Consider the following 14053-nt stretch of genomic DNA (forward strand, 5'->3'; position numbering starts at 1 on the left):
CTGACAACTGGTTAACAGTGATTGATGATGTTTGAGGTTTTTTTGCTTTTGTATCCCTGTACCGTGGACTTTGGGAAGAACTGCAAACTCTGTGGTTGGGATGAAACTGTACAATGACTTTTGTTTTTTAATGTAGTCAAGTGATTTAGGTACACATTGCTTGAAATTATGATTCAACACATCGTTCTAGGTGATTGACAAGTTATCTACCATTTGCACCCCTGGCTCTATTATCCTTTCTATTCTTTACATGGGTTCATCTTTAAGTGAATATAACTCCTGACATAGTTTCAGCGTTAACAGTCCAATATTCTAGATCACCTTTGTTGGACAGAACTTTCTGCAATGATGGAAATATTCTATATCTGCACTGTCCAATACAGTAGACACTAGTTACATGTGGTTAACTAAGCACTTACAATGGGTCTAGTGTGATTGAGGAAGTAAATTTTAATAAGTTTTATTTAATTTTAATTAACTTAAATTTAGAAAGCCAAATTGACTCTTGGTAACCCTAATTTTGCATTTGATGTTGAAATCTGCTCATTAATGATGGCAATGAATCCTATTTAAAGACTTGAAATGCGATAAAATGTTGGCTGCTAAACACTTGGTTAAAAAGCTAATGACTACAACATTCATTTAATTTTGCCTACCTTGCTAAGTTTCAAGCCAAATTTATTTAAGAAAAAAAAAAAGGAAAGGTACACTCATATCTTTCTTTAATAATTTAGCATGGAACTCTAGAACATTTTCTCTTAAGGACCTCTTCTTTACTGATAGCCAAGTAAAAATAATTATTAGTGGGTAATGTTGTTTTCTAGCCCTTGCAGCTTAAAAAAACACTTGGCAAAGGTTATAAGGCAAAAGCTGACAAACACCTTCATATATAATAGTTTATATGATACTTCAGCTGACACTTTTAATACTTTATTGAAAATATTCCAATTATAAAGAATGAAAAGTATGCAAACATTAAAGTATTTGGTAAGAAAACAAAAGCAGATCTTTACTATCAACGTGAAGTACTAGCTGACAATTACCAGTTTCTCCAATGAGAACACAACCTACTTATGACTGAACAAATATTTATTTTATCTGTGAATGACATAAGCAATTTGGCCAGGAAACAAAGAATGGACAGGAACCATATGTAATTCCAATTTGATTAATTCATATAAGTGAAATGAAATAATTTTACTCACTAATATACTCAAATTTTAAGTATCTTTACTCCCAAGATTTGGAAAAATTCAATTATTCAAAGAATTCAATTTGTTTGGTATTTATTTATATTTTTTAATATGTAAGGGTGAGGAACCTCTGATATTACCATAGATAGGAAAAAAACAAAAGCATCTCATGGAAGAGATATATAGTTATAGCCAAATACAAAAACAAGAAATGAAGCCTCAATACAGCCAAATTATTGGATTTTTTACTACAGTTCTAGGGGTGGAGATAGGGAAGGCATTTAAAAGCTTCCTTTAAATTTACCATGAGGATGAATTTTGAAAGGATAAAAGTGATTTATGAATCTATGGACATATCACTAGGGAAGAAAAACTAGCAATAAATTCTAAAAGTTAAATCTAATTGGAAAAAATCTAACTTGGAAGAAAAATTCTGGTTTCAACTCATTTTTTTATTTTGGTCATTTTATATAATAGCTGATTTTTTTTTCCAAATGAGTATTTATTTGTACAGATACACAAAAGTAATTCCCATTTTTCTTAAAACATACTAAAAATATACATTAATCACAAAAAGTACTCACTTTGACTGGAAAGACAATGAGCATGGCTATTTTCAAAACAGCAGTAAACACAAGAAACCAACATATATAAATCATGACAAATGTACATCTCATTTTTGACAAAAATAAGTTCTATTTGTACATTAATGTTTTATTATCAGCTTCTATATGATATCCTCCGACCTTATTTACATTTACTATGAGATTTCTAATAGCATGTGTAACTCAAAGGCACTCAATTCAGAGGTTGTAAAGTCCTGAGCTTAAGTAGGAATAGGATTCCCAATTTAAAAAATTTGAACATAAATAAAAAGATCACAGAATATGAGAATGTTTAAAGTGTAATATTTGGTACATAAATAATCTGTGACCTAATAATAGAGCTGTACAGAATGTCAAAGAAAAGACCATGTAAGGCAAAGGAATATCCTCAGAATCCAACTGATTTTCTCCCCCATCCAAGTTCATTTGAAAGTCTGAACCTGATTTTTTTGTTGTTAAAATCTTAGTAAAGCTAAATATCAATAAAAAGCAAAATAAAATAGCATGAAAATGTTTAAGTTAAAGAAAAAGTTCCTCAGTCTTCAAAACCATGAAAAAAAATTTTAATGATTAAAAACATATATAGATTGGAAGAATATTTGACTAGGAGGAGGAATCATAAAGAGCAGTTGAAAAATTAAAGGACAGCTTTAAACACACCAACTGAAACAGCATTTATAATTGGCCAAATTATTCCTTTAGCATTCTTTTAGCCAAATAAAAATAAAACTTACAGATGGATAATTGAGGTTCACTAACATTAGGTAGGATCAAAGTTCAAGCTAAAAATTAACTCTATATTTGGTTGCAGAGAAATGTGAAATTTACCTACGGCAATTTTCTACTGATGCCAAATTAAAAAGCATGAGTCGACATCTTTATAACAAACGGTTTGACAGATATTTTCTTGGCTTTAAAATGTTTTTTTATATATGCATAGAAATATAATGAGGATAAGAATAGTCTTCTGTATTATCTGAACAGTTCATAAGGCCTTTGTCACTGTTAGTCACCTTAGATGTGAATATCTGCAGGGCCATTAAATTAAAGCTGGCCAAAAAAGTTTACAAAGTGCTACTGTTTCCAGCTGATGAGATCCTCAGTTTTCTGGATTTTCTGGATGGTGATTATTTTCAGTTCTTTTTTCTGGAGATATATACAGGAAGTTACAGCAGATATATAAAGGGAAGATCAGAAGCCTGCTGTCCAAGTTCATCACTACTTGTTCCTATAAAACAAATTTGTTGCTTTAATAATAGTAATATTATAAAAATAAAACAGAGAACCAAACTGTTGAATTGAGTAAACTGAAGGTTAGTATGGTGGTTAAAAGTATGCATCTGGAGTCTGAGAGTCACTGCTCAAATCTCAAAACTCCCACCCACTAGCTGTGTGACCTTGGGCAAGTCACTGACCTTATCAACTACAGCTTCCTTACTGTAAAAGGGGACAATAAGAGTACCTACCTCATGTGATTACACTGAGGATTAAATGAGACAATGCACATAGAGGGCTCACAAAGCCAGCTATATATTAAGTAATAAATAACGGTAGTAATTTTCATTACTGAAAAATTTCTAATCAAGTAACTACATATTTTATGAACAGATACAGTGCACAAATACACACACTTCTCATTTGGCTTCAACGTCTGATGGTCTTTATGTATAGCAAATACTTGGGATGAAGGTGGGGAGTCATTATTATCACCAATAAGCATGGTTCCCACTCTTGTCTAAGATTTCCCACTGTCTCTAATGCAAACATGTTATTTGTCTCTTGGAACCTAAAATACATTATCATGTAAAATCAATTTCAGGTTCAGTTACATGAATACACATGAGAATGACCTGAAATTCCACAGAGAAAGGAGTTGATACTACACCTGAGAGTGACGAATGGAACCCTCACTCACTCAATGCTACAGATCTCTGGAACCCTTTATCAGCAGTATTTGGTGAACAGAATAAATCCTCAGAATATAAGCCGTAGCACTGACATGAGAACTCCTACTTTTTAAATACTTGGATACTGAAATAATATGCATTAGTTTCACCTTTATACATTTTGGAGAATATACTATTAAAATACTGTTTAAATCTAGAATTTAAAATGTTTAATGGAAGCATGTGCTCCTGCAATGAAGAGGGACAAAAACTGCAACATTTGAGTGATTGACAAAGGCTCAACTGGACACAGCTTCTGTGTTGGGGGAGCAGCAAGATAAATTTGGATAAAGAAGGTAGGGAATAGAAATGTGACACACACACACAAACACACACAATCTCTATGTTCTCCAAAATGGGCAAAGTGGTGTTTTTTTTTTTTTTTAAGTTAGTGAACAAAATGGATACGATGATAGGTCAGGTGAAGCAATCACCTGGGCTGATGGCGCTAACAGGGTTAAGCAGAGAGCAATTATCTCAAAGCATAGTTGATCTTTAGATGCTTGAGTCACCCTGGACTAGTCAACATTTGTAGCAATAACCTGAGTGAAGGCACATTTACTAAGTTTGTTGAGGGCATATGCTTTGACGATATGTGTATCTGATGACAAAAGCAAGATTCTCTACCACGACCAAACAAGGACTCCAAGGAAGATTAGCATTCTGGTATCTGAATATAGTTAAGGTTGGTGGGGGAGAGTAGATCAAAGGGCCAACTCTGGGAAAAGAAGGGATCCATGCGGACATCACTTGGGGGCTGAATGGACATACCAATTTCTGAATATTGAACTGTATTAATCCCCATTTCCCCTCCTCAAACTAGACAGATCTAATTCTAGCTTCATCAAACCTTTAACTCCACCTGAGGGCTCAATTTACACCTACATTTGCATTGAAGCATCTTTATAGAAAAGCTCCATTTTCCTTCTTCCACTATGCAGTGGAAGCAGTGAAGTCTACACATCACAGCATCAGAGTGGTGGTATCTTCCTGGGTTTTCATCTCTGTTTCCAGACCGTTATTTCTATCTTCTCTGCTTTTCTGAGGCTCATGCTACTTACCTGTACTATAGCTCTATTACTGCCCTACATTCTATTTACAGGTCTAAATTCCAGGAGCCATACATCTAATTCCCTACTAGAAATCTTCACTTAGACATAAAGCAGCTCAAATTCAAAGCATCAGCTACTGAATACTACCTATTCTTTCCTTTCTTTCTGTGCCATCTATACTTTCACCCTTGCAATTGGCTTTGATTCCCCATCCCAGCTCTTACATGTCTTACCAGGTTTCTTTTTTTGCCCACCCCATAAAGACCAGTGTTCCCTAGGTTTCCCTCCTGTCATATTCTTGACATATTTTCCTGTAGCTTATCTCATCCAATCATTATTTCTAGCCCAGGCGTTGCTTATAAACTCCAGACCCATTTATCCACTGGTCTATCGAATTCTCACCTCAATGCCTTCAAATTAAATATGCTTTAAACTGAATTCATCATCTCTTCACCCTCACTTTAAGTCATGTTCATTTTCCTTCCTATAATTCAAATATCGGTAATTATAGGACGGATTATTATTACCACTATAATTAAGTTGCCCAAGTCACAAAACCAGGTACTATCTTTGACTTCTTTGTCCTCACCCTCACACATACTTAAGCACCAAATTTTATCAATTGCACCCCTTTATTTCTAGAACCCATCAACATTTCTTCATCTTCATTGCTGCCTTCCATAAGGTTCTCACCATTTCTGATCTGGATTATAGCAATAGCTTCTAAATTGTCTTCTGCCACTATCATGTTTCTAGTCCTTCTTACACATTTCTGAGAGATCCTTCTATAGTGCAAGGATTAAAGTTAGCATAGTCCTGTAAGAGGGATAGTTTTAAAATAAATATATAAAAATCACTAGCTTTCCTATAGTCATCAAAAACTATTTATAAAGGATTCATTTCATGTTAGTAACTAAAATATAAAATACCTAGCATTATACTTCCAGGAAACATGTAAGAATAAATACGGGGGAAAACTAAATTTTAGAGACGTAAGGGAAGACCTGATTAAATGTAGAAAATACCATATTCCAGAAGGGAAGATATCAATTTCTCACAAATTATATTTAACAGTATATAGCAAAACCCTCATAGGATTTTTTGAGAGGAAACTGGACAAAATGATTCTATACCCCATACAGAAGAATAATCATGCACAAAGAACCCAGGGATTTTTGAAAAGAGAAGGGTGAAGGTGAATTTGCATTACTGGTAATAAAATTCTTTTTAAATTGAGTCTAATGAAAACAAAGCATTATTGTCTCCACAATAAAATCAGTAAAACAGAAACCTCAGAAATGAAACCAAGTATATAAGGACTTACAGTATATGATAAAAATGGCATTTCAAACACATTGACACATCTGATACACTTTAGATGTATCAAAATACTCCAATGAAAAAATAAAAGGAATAGGAAAAAAACCCAGATGACTATATAATCCCAGTTAGAAGGCCTAAATAGCACATCGAAAGAACAACTCATTAAAGGAAGAGATTGATAGACTGTTTCATGAAGGGTGAAAGATAAATTACAAAAATGGAAAAAGTATAGCATATCACAAAGTTATTATTCTTAATATATAAAAGGTGTTAAAATTAACAAGAAAACAAACACCTTAATTAAAAAAAAACAAACATAAACTGTCAATTTATACAATATGTTCAATAAGTAAAAAAAAAAAAAACCAACTATATCAGAAACCAAACAAATGAAAACTAAAATAAATGATTTGTTTCCACTTATTATATTGGGAGAAGGACTAGAAAGAATGATACACTTTGTTGCGTATGCTCTCCTGTACTACTGGAGGGAGTGTAAGTTGACAGTAGTTTTGGAGGGCAATTTGGCCATTAGAAAATATATACACCGGGCTTCCCTGGTGGCGCAGTGGTTGAGAGTCCGCCTGCCGATGCAGGGGACACGGGTTCATGCCCCGGTCCGGGAAGATCCCACATGCCGCGGAGTAGCTGGGCCCGTGAGCCGTGGCCGCTGAGCCTGCGCGTCCGGAGCCTGTGCTCCGCAACGGGAGAGGCCACAACAGTGAGAGGCCCGCGTACTGCAAAAAAAAAAAAAAAAAAGAAAAAAGAAAAAAAAGAAAATATATACACCATTTATTTGACAAGAATTCCACTTTGTGGAATTCATCTTCTAAAAAATCAGAAAAACATATAAAGATACATGTACATTTTTTACAATAGTGAAAAAACAAAAAAATCAACTTTATCCAAAAAAGCATTATTTAAATTATGGTATATCTAAAATAACTCTTATGCAGTAATAAAAATGATGTTGTGGATATATATTTATTGACAAGAAAAGCTATCTATATACAACAAAGTGGAAAAAGAGCAGGCTACAAAATAGTTAACAGTAAGATAAAATTTTGGAAAAAAGATATAGGGAATGAAAAAAATATCAGCAGTGTCATCTCTCAGTGGACTATGTATGATTTTTTTTCTGCTTATTTTTATTTTCTATTTTTCTATAACAAACGTCTATAAGCTACATAAAACACATATGCAACCCCCCAACTAAAATCCTTCCATAGCTCTCTAACAGAGCTCAGGAAAAAGTCCAAACTCCATCCATAGCCCATCATGCCCTGGCTCTAAACCTACTGAACCCTTCCTCTTCCAAACCTCTCCATTCCTTGAATGACCCATGTGCTGCCTTGCCTCTATCTTTTTAAATTTATTTATTTATTTACTTTTGGCTGCGTTGGGTCTTTGTTGCTGCGCGCGGGCTTTCTCTAGTTGCAGTGAGTGGGAGCTAGTCTTCGTTGAGGTGCACAGGCTTCTCATTGAGGTGGCTTCTCTTGTTGCAGAGCACAGGGTCTAGGCGCACGGGCTTCAGTAGTTGTGGCACGTGGGCTTAGTTGCTCCACGGCATGTGGGATCTTCCTGGACCAGAGCTTGAACCCGTGTCCCCTGCATTGGCAGGCGGATTCTTAACCACTGTGCCACTAGGGAAGCCCCCTTGCCTCTATCTTACTCATCATCTGAGGCTTGGTTCAGGTATCCATTCACTTTTCAACTTGTCCAGAAGAGGTTTTCCCTGAACTGTGTCTCTGCCCCTCCCCCAATAACCACACCTGTCCCCAACCCCACAGTAAAGGTTAGAGATGTCTCCCTCAACGTTACACACTCTTTGAGCCCATCCCTCTCCTTCTACTTAGCTATATAAGCTCCTCTTTATTTCCTCCATTCCTAGCATAGAACCTAGCATGAAGTAGGGAAACAAATGTTTGCTGAATGAACAAATCAAGGAATACTAGGAATACAACTACTATCTTGGCCTGGTGCTTTTTAATTAAGTCTCTGGCTGCTTTGAGCCATGACAATTTTTTTTTTTTCTCAGTATGCGGGCCTCTCACTGTTGTGGCCTCTCCCGCTGTGGAGCACAGGCTCTGGACGCACAGGCTCAGTGGCCATGGCTCACAGGCCCAGCCGCTCCACGGCATGTGGGATCTTTCCGGACCGGGGCACGAACCCGTGTCCCCGTGTCCCCTGCATTGGCAGGCGGACTCTCAACCACTGCACCACCAGGGAAGCCCCGACAATGTTTTTTAATGAAGTTCCAAGTTGAAGGTAAACATAGATATTGTCCATGCAGCTCAAGAGGGTGAGAGGGACCAACAGAGAATTCCAATGGAGGCAGATTTGAATCTTCTTATGTACCTACCCTCTCACTTACACCTACCACACGACAGAGTCAGCTCCCTCTCACTAAGAGTTCCAACAATGGTTGAGGAGCCTCCGTAAGAATGCTGTTAAAGGAGTTCTCATACAGGGTAGGTGAGGTCAGAACTATCACTTCAAGGTTCCTTGCAGTGCTAAATTTTGATGTTTTATGAGAGTCTCTTCAGTCTGAGGAAAACTGCTAACTTCTAATAATTTATGGGAACCATAGGCTCCAAACCCTTTATTAAAACAGTATGTCCTTTGGAATGGTGGTTAGCTTTACTAGAAATAAACATCCTTGATTTTTAACAGCTCTCATTTTACTTTTTGAAACTGGTTTACTTTTTCATCATGACATTTTGAAACTTCTACATGTATGTGATTTATGAAAAAACAAATGGCTTTAGAGATAATTTTGGGAACATTACAGATGTCTGTCATTTTAGAAACCTACTGTGCTAGAGGATAATGTTCACTTAATATCTAGGAGCTATGGAGATATACTGGATTGTCTTTAAGATATGTTATTACTGTATAAATAAATGAACACAATGGAGAAAACAATTAAGATTCATCACTTTGTGAAGATCATGTTCAGGATGAATAATTATTTCCTTATTGTCAGCTCTGCCCCTCAAATCAAATTGTGTTTTCTTTTTTTTTTTTCAGTACGCGGGCCTCTCACTGTTGTGGCCTCTCCCGTTGCGGAGCACAGGCTCCGGACGCGCAGGCTCAGCGGCCATGGCTCACGGGCCCAGCTGCTCCGCGGCATGTGGGATCCTCCCGGACTGGGGCACGAACCCGTGTCCCCTGCATCGGCAGGCGGACCCTCAACCACTGCACCACCAGGGAAGCCCTGTTTTCTTTTTATTATTATTGTTTTTGGTCTTAGTTACACTTCTGGTAGAATGGAGTAAATTATGCAAAAGTGAACATAGTACTTCCATACTTACCTTCAAAAAATTCTCAAACCAATCTTTAAATCAAACATTAAATCTACTTAAGAATTTTCAAAAGAGGAGTCAAAAGGCAAATACTATAATGAAAAAATTAACAGAAAAGTAATCAAACATACCTGGTCCTTTTCAAGTGTAAGTATTTGATAGCCAGTTGTTCTACTACATATTAGTTTTCCACTACTATCAAAAGAAGCCAAACGTAATCTAGAATAAAAACACACACACACACAAAAACTAATGATTTTTTTAAAGCACATATCAATTTAAATAAGCCCTACCTTACTTTAATAATTACTTTTTTCTTCCATATTCTTTTAATTTTTAAAAATTCTCTTTAAGTCTTATTTGTTAAGAATTTAAAGTCTTTTCAAATTATAAACTGATTCCATCTAGATTTACAGGCTTGTGCTATTATACATATCTGAGATATAAAAATAATTTATAAGTATGCCTTTAAAAATTAATTAATTAGGTTACAGCAGGTCTTAGTTGCAGCACATGGGCTCCTTAGTTGTGGCATGAGAACACTCAGTTGCAGCATGCATGTGGGATCTAGTTCCCTGACCAGGGATCGAACCCAGGCCCCTTGCATTGGGAGCACGGAGTCTTAGCCACTGCGCCGCCAGGGAAGTCCCCAAGTATGCCTTTTTTCTTTTTTTTTTTTTTTTGTGGTACGCGGGCCTCTCACTGTTGTGGCCTCTCCCATTGCGGAGCACAGGCTCCGGACGTGTAGGCGCAGTGTCCATGCCTCTCGGGCCCAGCCGCTCCACGGCATGTGGGATCTTCCCGGATCGGGGCACGAACCCGTGTCCCCTGCATCAGCAGGCGGACTCTCAACCACTGCGCCACCAGGGAAGCCCCCTGCCTTTTTTATTGTGATAAAATATACATAAAATTTACCATTTTAACCATTTTAAAATGTATAGTTCTTGGTATTCAACACATTTCACACTGTTCTGTAGTCATCACCACCATCCATCTCTAGAACCTGTTCTTCTTCCCCAGCTGATACTCCGTACCCAGTAAACATGAATTCCCCGTTTCCCCTTACCTCAGCCCCTGACAATCACCATCCTACTTTCTGTCTCTATAAACTTGTCTACTCTATGTACCTCATGTAAGTGGAATCATACAGTATTTTTGTTCTTTTGTAACTGGCTTATTTCACTTAGTGTAATGTCTTCAAGCTTCAAGCTGACACGTTATAGCACATGTCAGAATTTCCTCCCATTTTAAGGCTGAATAATATTCCATTGTAGGTATACATCACATTTTGTTTTTCCGTTCATCTGTCAATACCTGGGTTGCTTCCACCTTTTAACTGTTGTGAATAATGTTGCTATGTGTACAAATATGTTTGAGTCCTTGCTTTCAATTCTCTTGGGTAAATAACCAGAAGAGGAATTCCTAGATCATTTTGGTAATTCTATTTAATTTTTTGAGGAACTGCCACACCATTTTCCACAAAGTAAGCACCATTTTACATTCCTACTCGCAATGTACAAGGGTCTAATTCCTCCTCATCTGCACCAACACTTTTGTTTTGTTTTTGATATTAGCCATCCTAACAGGTGTGAGGTGGTATCTCACTGTGGTTTTGATTTGCATTTCCCTTATGATTAGTAATGTTGAACATCTTTTCATGTGCTTATTGGTCATTTGTATATTTTCTTTGGAGAAATGTTTATTTAAGTCCTTTGCCCATTTTTGAATCAGGTTGTTTTTTTGTTGGGGAATGTTAGGAGTTCTCTATATAGTCTTATCAGATATACGGTTAGCAAATATTTTTTCCCATTCCATGGGTTGTTTTTTCACTTTGTTAAGTGTCCTTTGACACACAATTTAATTTTGATGAAGTTCAACTTTTTTTGTGGTTGTTGCTGCCTGTGCTTTGGTATCATACTGAAGAAATCATTGTCAAATTCAATGTCATAAAACTTTTCCCCTGTTTTCTTCCAAGACTTATTTTATGGTTTTAGCTCCTATGTTTAGGTCTTTGATCCATTTTGAGTTAATTTTTGTGTATGGTATAAGGTAAATATATGACTTTTAAATAATCCGTTCATTAAGCTATTTTCCATTTTGTCAGCATCCTCTCCAGAAAAATATTGCCAGCTCAACTATTAGGCAAAGTTGGACATATCTGAAATCCTATAGAAAGTTAAGGAAAATACCAGACATGTTTTCCTGTAAGAATACCTTGTTGTATTTCCAGTTTAGACCTTTTATTTTCTAGGAATAGCAGCAAGGCAACAGCTTCAAGCCCAGTATCAATCCTACACCATTCATATTCCAGCCCGTTCTTTCTTCCTGACATACTAGATCTGGGTCTTATAAGTTTGATTATTAATACATTTTGTAGGAATGGAGCTTTATCATTTCCTTGCAGTTTCATATATATTGTATCTTACCAAAGTTCTACTATTGTTGGTGTAAATTATGGTTTTATTTCATTTCTTATAGTTCTTTTAGAGTGAGGAAGAGTGGGGTGGGAAAATCTCATCCTACCTAAATGCTATGCTCCTTCGAGGTTGTAAACTGACAGATCCACTACATGGCTGATTCAATGTATTGCGTTTGAAAATGATGTATCGATTGGTGTAAGTTACAAGCAGGTCAAAGCCGAAGTTAAAACCTGTCCACCGCCAGCAGTACTAAAATACAAAGGAGAAAGATTTACTTCAGTTTATCATATTAGCAAGTCAAAAATAAAAAGTTCAAACTGTCTTTTCTTTTTCTAATTCATTTCAAGTATTTCTGTCTTATGGGTCCCTACTTTTTGTCAGTGCCTTAAGGCTTAGCACACACAATATATCTGTGATATACATACAAGGTTTACCACATAGACATAGTATATATCAAAGCCAGCAAAAGCAGCCTTTATGATCATTATTCCTTCAGGTACTTTCCTAATATCGTCTCTTCATGATCTGTTTCATCAACTCTCCACACTTTATCATAACTAGTATGTTAAACTAATTAGTTTATCATAACTAATATGGCTTAGTTGATAGTTATAAGCTATACCAACTCTAAGTAGGTATAGTTTAGGGGACTAGGAGTCTAGATAGAGGTAATAGGAATCTGCTAAAATTTTTCCTGCTTTAAAAATACTCTGAAATACCTTAAGTGATACCTTGTGTGATCTCTCTTATATGTAAAATCTAAAAAAAAATATGTACTAAAAAAAAAAACAAACCCTAAGCTTACAGATACAGAGAACAGCTTGGTGGGTGCCAGGGGCGAGGGGTGGGGAGCGGGAGAAATGAGTGAACTGTCTTTTTTAGTTTAAATTTTAAAAATACCCTAAAATACCTTAAGTAACTAACCAACAGATACACAACTGAGTTATTTTAAATACCATCATGAGGTTCACAAGTTTGTTTATTCTATCACCTAATAGTTAATGAGAGACTATTAAGTAAAGTGGCGTTGTATAATGAAGTAAAGTTAGGACTTCAAGTGTTCGGTTGACCCTCTGAATTACAACATTAAATCAAGAGTTCACTGATATTTACTGAGCACATATTTTGTGCCAGGTACTGCTCTAGGCATTAAAGAAATGGCAGTAAAGAAGTTTCTGCCCTAGTAAATGTATATTTTAATACGTGTGCGTTTGTGTGGAGGAGGAGATGAACAACAAACATGAAACGGGATGGAAGAGGACAGAATAGAATGCCAGAAGAGAGTGACAGGGTAGGGGAGGTGGGCTGGCAGCTGGGGAGCCTGTTGGTTCAGGCAGGTGGTCAGGGAACATCTCTCTAAGGAGGGGCTATGAGATTAGAGTCCTGAGTCAACTAAGGAGCGGACTGGGTAGCTATCTGGGGAAAAGTGACTTAGACAAAGAGAACAAGTACAAAGTTCTGGAGGTGAAAACACGCTTGGCATATCTGAGGAACAGCAAAAAGGCTACGTGGCTAGGGCAATAACTGAGGGGGACGGAGGCTGGAGATGAGTTCAGAGAGTCAGTCAGGGGCCAGAAAACATACGGCCTAGAGTCCACAGTAGGAAAGAGTTTGGATTTCTTCTAAGTGTGGTAAGAGGCTAACGGAAAACTTTAGGGAAGGATGTAACATGATCTAACTTGCATTTAAAAAAGATGATTTTGGCTGCTGTGTGGAAAACAGAATGTATAAGAACAAGAGTAAAAACAGGGAGAGCAGTTATGAAGCTACAACAGTCCAGGCAAGAGATAATGGTGGCTTGGACTTGGGTCGTAGTGGTAGACGTGGTAAGAATATATTTGGGGGACTTCCCTGGTGGCACAGTGGTTAAGAATCCACCTGCCAATGCAGGGGACAATGGTTTGATCCCTGGTCCGGGAAGATCCCACATGCTGCAGAGCAACTAAGCCCAAGCGCCATAATTACTGAGCCTGTGCTCTAGAGCCCACGTGCCACAACTGCTGAGCCCGTGCACCACGATTACTGAAGCTCATGCACCTATAGCCTGTGCTCCGCAACAAGAGAAGCTACTGCAATGAGAATTCCGTGCACTGCAAGGAAGAGCAGCCCCCGCTCGCCACAACTAGAGAGAGCCCATGCATGGCAATGAAGACCCAATGCAGCCAAAAAAAAAAAAAAAAAAAATATAAATATATATTTTTGGAAGATA

At 37.0% G+C, this 14053-nt stretch overlaps 1 protein-coding gene across 1 annotated transcript in view; it reads right to left on the minus strand.

The window, feature by feature from the left end:
• Positions 1-1624: 1624 nt before the first annotated feature.
• The window catches only part of GMCL1 (germ cell-less 1, spermatogenesis associated), a 47949-nt gene continuing 35520 nt past the window's right edge, over positions 1625-14053 (minus strand). Inside the window, 3 exon segments of the mRNA XM_024756412.1 lie at positions 1625-3026; positions 9556-9643; positions 11948-12093. Coding sequence (XP_024612180.1) covers positions 2898-3026; positions 9556-9643; positions 11948-12093 — 363 coding nt within the window. The 3' untranslated portion in view covers positions 1625-2897.

The sequence above is a fragment of the Neophocaena asiaeorientalis genome, unplaced genomic scaffold, assembly GCF_003031525.2.
Source record: "Neophocaena asiaeorientalis asiaeorientalis breed wild unplaced genomic scaffold, Neophocaena_asiaeorientalis_V1.1 scaffold303, whole genome shotgun sequence".
Classification (NCBI taxonomy): Eukaryota; Metazoa; Chordata; class Mammalia; order Artiodactyla; family Phocoenidae; genus Neophocaena; species Neophocaena asiaeorientalis.